General features: G+C 36.5%; 1 protein-coding gene across 3 annotated transcripts in view; it reads right to left on the bottom strand.

Moving 5' to 3' along the window:
- LOC106868920 (scaffold attachment factor B2) overlaps window positions 1-6,873 on the bottom strand; it is a 32,837-nt gene that overhangs the window by 865 nt on the left and 25,099 nt on the right. For 2 of the 3 annotated variants that reach the window (XM_014914381.2, XM_014914383.2), the window contains exons 9-15: window positions 6,226-6,266; window positions 5,988-6,082; window positions 4,679-4,828; window positions 3,376-3,466; window positions 2,379-2,588; window positions 1,436-1,653; window positions 73-236 (exon numbers count right to left, since the gene is read on the bottom strand). In XM_014914381.2, coding sequence (XP_014769867.1) covers window positions 73-236; window positions 1,436-1,653; window positions 2,379-2,588; window positions 3,376-3,466; window positions 4,679-4,828; window positions 5,988-6,082; window positions 6,226-6,266 — 969 coding nt within the window. The remainder of the gene's footprint in view (window positions 1-72; window positions 237-1,435; window positions 1,654-2,378; window positions 2,589-3,375; window positions 3,467-4,678; window positions 4,829-5,987; window positions 6,083-6,225; window positions 6,267-6,873) is intronic. The other variant, XM_014914382.2, reaches the window with a different exon arrangement.

Here is a 6,873-nt window from a genome sequence, read left to right as displayed (position 1 = left end):
AAACAAGGTGTATTAAATAGTACATTAAGTGTAAACATTAAATAGCTAAATTTTTATAAACTTTCAACAGACCTTAAATCCTCCCTAACTCTCTCCAATTTAAGAGCTTTTTCTTTCTGTTTTCTATCAAAATCTTGCTGAAGCGAACGAGCCAAATCAAGTTTTTTCAAACGACGTCTCTCCTGTTCTCTAAGACGCCTTCGTCTCTGATGTAAACGTTGTCGTTCTCTTTCCTTCTGTCAAGAAATTTGGTGGAGTTTTTGTTTTTATTTTCATAAAATGGAATATGAAATGAAAATAATTTTTTTTAAATAGCAAAGAATTAAACAGACAACAACATAAAATGTACAAAACAAAACCACATAAATACAGAAAAAAACCCACATATACCTTAGAAAGGCTATGTAATATAGATTATGTCATGTCAAAAGACAAACACCACACTAATATAACAATATAACTCACAGACAGAATGACATCATAAAACCTCCTTATCTTCTGATATAGAACAAAAGAATTCTTTGCTTTACACCCATGCATCCTCCACCTCTTGCTAATGACTCAACCAGTGGAATAAGTTTTATCAATCAATGAAACTTGGGTAAGCAGAGTTATGCAATATGTTGTAGCAAATAGGACACAACATAACAGCTCCAGAAAGATTTGAACTTCTAATCGTGTTGCCAGTAGTCCAGTACCTTATCCTCAAACCCACAGAGCTTCTATTCTCATAAAATAATATTTCACCTACTTTCATCCAGTCTGGTTTGAAATGCCTTCACATATTCTATACTGCAACAGCATGACTGAAGCATCCACCTAAGATTACATCTCAGTTTAGAGCTACAATCTAAACCTTTGAGAAACACCACATTTCAAAAGAACGCACTGACTAGTGATCGCTTTCAGAGTAACTCTAGTTTCAGTTTGACATCAATGATAACACATTTATTTTGGGTGGAGTAATTAAATGTTATTCAATCATCATCATCCGCTTTCCATGCTAGCATGGGTTGGACGATTTGACTGAGGACTCGTGAAACCAGATGGCTACACCAGGTTCCAATCTGATTTGGCAGAGTTTCTACAGCTAGATACCCTTCCTAACGCCAACCACTCTGAGAGTGTAGTGGGTGCTTTTACATGCCACCCGCACGAAGGCCAGTCAGGCGGTACTGGCGACAGCCATGCTCAAATGGTGTATTTTATGTGCCACCCGCACAACAGCCAGTCCAGGGGCACTGGCAACGATCTCACTCGAAAGTCCTTACACATGCCACGGGCACAAGTGCCAGAAAGGCGACGCTGGGCACAGGTGCCATCCCATTTTTTAAAATTCTATTATACTTAAGTCAATTGTCTGACAGCCTCAACTAAACACTTAAATGACATCCATTAACCACACTAAGAAGCACAAACATAAAATCATACGTACTTTTATTTGATCAAATGATAAAATATCTTTCTTGGAAGAAGAGGCAGTAGACGACCCCTGTGATTTAGGCTTTGGTGTACCAGAAGCCTTCTCTTTGGTGCTTGCTGATGATGGAGATGCAGGCTTTGCACTTTTCTCAGAGTCTTCTTTTGTAGCTGGCTTCAAACTTGTTGTTGGTTTAGCTGTACTTTTATTTGGTGTAGTCACACAAGTTTTATCTGAAACATTTTCACAAAATAAGTCATCAAAGCGATTTACAAATAGAAAGGCAAGAAAAGTAGTCAAATTTATCCCCAACAAATTTTATCAGTATAATCAAGCAGGATAAATATTAATTAGGTTGAGGAAAAAGTTCATGCGCTGTGTTAAAATAATGCTTTTTTTATATATTTTTGTGGTGTGTGTGTGTTCATTCATTTCATTATTTTAACACAGTGCACAAACTTTTTCCTATAGGCGCAGGAGTGGCTGTGTGGTAAGTAGCTTGCTTACCAACCACATGGTTCCAGGTTCAGTCCCACTGCGTGGCACCTTGGGCAAGTGTCTTCTACTATAGCCTCGGGCCGACCAAAACCTTGTGAGTGGATTTGGTAGACGGAAACTGAAAGAAGCCCGTCATATATATGTATATATATATGTTGTATGTGTTTGTGTGTCTGTGTTTGTCCCCCCAACATCGCTTGACAACCGATGCTGGTGTGTTTACGTCCCTGTAACTTAGCGGTTTGGCAAAAGAGATTGATAGAATAAGTACTAGGCTTACAAAGAATAAGTCCTGGGGTCGATTTGCTCAACTAAAGGCGGTGCTCCAGCATGGCCACAGTCAAAAGACTGAAACAGGTAAAAGAGTAACCTAGGAGTACAATAGTCTTCAGGACAGTAAGTCTTGGACAAAGCACACACACACACACACATGCACTTGATTAAGCTTTTAGGGACTGACCTGATGGTTTATGATGACTGCTGCTGTTGCAAGGAAGTTTTTTATCATCTTTCCTGCTGGCTGTCTTCCTATCTTTGTCCCGCCTCCTGCCGGATATTCTCCTGTCCTTTTCATCCCTTCTGTTCAGCAGTCCCTTGTCCTTGTCATCTTTCTTTGGCTCCTTTTTCTCAACTTTTTTCACTCCTTCTTTCTTATCCCCAACTTTTTTCTCTGAAAAAAATAAAACAACACACATACAAACACAGTTAGAATCTATATACATTCACTCATACGTACAGAAACATATAGAACCAACTGAATAGTTACGTACTGATCTTTTTTATATCCGGTCAATATAGAGCCTTCTGGATTGTATACATAGCGATTTTGTTAAATTTACTGCTTAGTGCAGGGTGTTTTCAAACTTTTTGACTTGTGGACCCCTTTATATTTCAGGCTTTACCTTAGGGACCCCTTATAAACACTTATGAAATTTATACATAAATATTTGCTTAAAATAACATATTTTTACATTTATTTAACAAATAGGTTTATTGTCAATTAAAAGATTTCGATTAAAAAACATATATAAAATCAAATTGCCCATAAAAAGTATTTGCTGTCCATGGACCCCCTGTCTTGTCCTTGCGGACCACAGTTTGAAAACCCCTGGCTTAGTGTTACCATATTTCTGTGGGGATATGCTTGCTGCTTCTGTTTAAATTAATTTCTAGAGAATTGAAGAATTTAGCCAAATAACTTTGCCATTATTAAGTTAATATTTGAAACAAATGAACATTTGAAGGATGGTTTTAACTTGGTTCACTTTAAAATAATAAATTCATATCATAGAGCCAAGAATGGTTTAAGGCAGGTTCATATCAAAAGGATTAAACAATTAAACACCAAGTTCATCTACAAATCGCTCCATTAGAGCAATTTGTAGATGATCCCTATTAGAACTTTGTTACTAATTTCTCTAAGCAGTACAAACACCAATCTCTGAAAGAAATCTTACCATCTTTCTTCACTTCAGCCTTTTCTCCTTTTTTTTCTGCTGTTTTTGTTTCTGGCATTTTAATTATCTGAGCTCCCGGTTCATTCCTAGCCTAAAAAAAAAACAAAAAAACATTACATCTCTACACTGCTCGTTTACTGTTAATGTCTTCATCATATATTACATGCATAACACTCCTCATATATTCTCCAGTATATCTCACACAAAACCACCAAAATAGCAGCAGCATTAACCATTTCATTAGCCCTTATGTTACAAAATTTCTATTGCAATACACTGGTATTGCTTTGTTTAATTTTGAAAATAATGAAGAATCTAGTAATATAACCTTATCATTAATGGAACATAAATTAACATGTTTGGAACATAAATTATTAACATGACATGTGTGAAGGCACTAGTAGAAAGCTTTGGTGGCCTCAAAAACAGTGTTTTTTTTATCTCCCGCCTTTCTCACGCCTCTGTGTTTATCATTTAAATACGTACACATATATATCCACCACACATTACTCTTACAGGGGTAGTTTATTGATACATTTCTATAGTTTACATACATATCAGTCCTTTCAGGGGTACCAAGCAGCACTGATGCTTCCAGAAAAATCTTGGTTTATTGCCCTCACTATAGCATAACATCTTTCTTCCATTATCCTTGTTGCCATCAAACCAAGTGCAGCTGTAGTCACCCAAACTATGCAATAACAATATTGTTTTATTATTAAATAAATAAAATAAATGCGCCCTTTTAAAGCTTAGCCAGGCTCATGGGCCCGGTTTCCCGGTTTCAATGGCGTATGTATTCCCCAGCTGGACGGGACACCAGTCCATCGCAGCGTTATTCATTTTTGCCAGCTGAGTGGACTGGAGCAACATGAAATGAAGTGTTTTGCTCAAGAACACAATGCATCACTCGGTCCAGGAATCGAAACCACAATCTTACAATCATGATGCTGACACCCTAACCACTAAGCCACGCGCCTCCACTGTTTTATTATTCACTAAGGGTTTATTCTTTGCTTTCAGTTTCAAACCGTCTCTCACAGGCATCTGTTACATCCCTAATGAAGCACTTTCTGCTTCCCTCTCATGCATCACAGCTCTGTTCCTTCTTGATTCTAATACCAGCTATGAATCAACAACATTCCACTACTAATGCAAGCACTCTGCCCCACATATTACCTTAGAGTGTGTGTGTTTGCACCAGTTTACAATTACAAAACAGATTAATTTAGTGTAACCATATACTTAATGACTATCTGACAACCTGGTCTGTAAACAAAATAATGAACTTAGGATAACTCACCCTTTCAACGGATATCATACGGCCATGCAGTTCAGTCTGATTCAAATGCTGAATACATTTAGTAGCTTCATGTGCTGTAGACATAGTCACAAAACCATAACATCGAGCACCAGGGCTCCGTGCATTTGTCACTACTTTGGCACCCACAACCTGACGCAAAAACAAAAACAAAATATAAAAATTATTTAAAAATTTACTTTGATATGTATTCAATACTCATCAACACCGCCAATACAGAGAGCTTCCCGACCACATGGTTACAGGTTCAGTCCCACAGCATAGCACTTTGGATGACTGTCTTCTACTAGAGCCCCAAATCTACAAAAGCCTTGTAATGCATTTGGTAGACAGAAACTGAAGGAAGCCTGTGGTATATATGTGCGTATGTCTGTGTGAGTGTTTCTTTGTGTCTCTCCTTGTCTTGACATTCTATAATAGTTGTGAACAAGTGTCACTTTCAAATAAATAGTATCGTTAATTTCCAATATTATGTCAAAAAATGTCTAGCCATGAAGAAATATTATCTTCACTGGAATCAGATGAGGGTTGGCAAGAGGAAGAGGCATCAGGTCATAAATCTGCCTCAATAAACTCCACCTGATCCATGCATGGAGGCAAGAAGGTTACTATATTATTTTTCCTGCTTTCTTCTTTGCCATTCTTTGTTACTGCTATTCCAAGTGAAATACATGGGCACTTAAGCATAAAGTAATGTTTCTGCAAAGTCATCATTGATGCACAATGAAAAGAATTCTGTTAATCTTGTTCTCATATGTCGTTCATTGACAGCCATATATATCCTCGTTATTTCTGAGCAATATTCTTTGTTTATCTGGTAGATGAACAAGCAGTCTCACTACGGCAGGTGCTCTTTCATGAATCGAAAATCCTAAAATGGATGCAACTGCTTTGGATGGTTCAATATATCTACCCATTAGATATTGACTAATTTTGTCATTTCGTTTCAGTCTGTACTTGATGATGTACTTAACTGACCTCTCTGAGACAACAATCTCAACGTTGCCGTGGCATTTGAATGCTCTTAAAAGAGTTTCATTATAAGGTACAACTCAGTTGTTGCTTGTGTTTCCCATTCTTTTGAGATTCAACTCATCCCACTGCAACTGATCTTCATCTAGAAAGGGATAGTCTCTCTGTCTGTTTTTCTGCCTTTTGATTAAGATGATAAAGATTAATATCTTATTTTAAATAAAATAGTAATTTTCCCCTTTAAGAAAAAAAAATCAAGTACCTGTTAACATCAGTATAAATAACACAAAGGAGACACAACAGATATCATTGAGTATACCTTGCCATATGTGGTAAAAAGCATCTTAAGGTTTGTAGCACGGGTACTTGCAGCAAGACCACTGACCCACAAATTCCGACTGTTCTGGTTGTTGCCTTTTAAATACAGAAATGCATCAATAAATATGAAAAGAGGGATGAAGGTCCAAATTTCAAATATTTCAAACTGTAGAAATAAGCTGAGAAAGCAAGGAAAAAAATATCAGGAAATATGGTAAGGGAAAAAAATAACAACTTACTTTTGATGCTTTTGAGAAGTTTGGGCTTAGAAACGGAAGAACTGCAACAATAAAATAATTGTTTAGAAATATTACAATTATCAATGATGAAAGTTATGCAATTGAATTGCAACATTATTTCATGATATGCATAAATATAAATGGAACTGGCAAACACACAGAATACCATTTTATGTTAGGATCTTCAATCTAAACATATGTAGAGTTATGTACAAGAGTGAACAAAGTATGATTGTTTGTGTGTGTGTGTGCATATATATATATATATATATATATATATATATATAAAACTTTCCAGTAAATTTTGTAATCGTTACCAATATAGCATAAGATTTCACCCCAAAGGATCATTGATTAGATTCCTTAAGGATCGTTCTCTTTGTTTATATTTCCAAGGTTTCAAATTTGTATATTTAAAAACGATAGAGGCTTTCAACACGATCGATTTTTATTCCATTTATTTAATTATTTACCATTCGATGTCAATATTTCTGTGCTCAACTCTAACCAGCGACTGATCCGTTGGATAATTGTGTTTTTTGGTCATTTGTTCTAATGGAAGCCATTCCTGAGGAAGTGCCAAACGTCAGACATCCAACGGATCAGTCGCTGGATAGAGTTGAGCACAGAAATGTTGACATCGAATGG

This window comes from Octopus bimaculoides, chromosome 17, assembly GCF_001194135.2.
Source record: "Octopus bimaculoides isolate UCB-OBI-ISO-001 chromosome 17, ASM119413v2, whole genome shotgun sequence".
NCBI classification, from domain to species: domain Eukaryota; kingdom Metazoa; phylum Mollusca; class Cephalopoda; order Octopoda; family Octopodidae; genus Octopus; species Octopus bimaculoides.
Note: the sequence above shows the minus strand (reverse complement) of the source record. Positions and strands in the feature narration are given on the sequence as shown.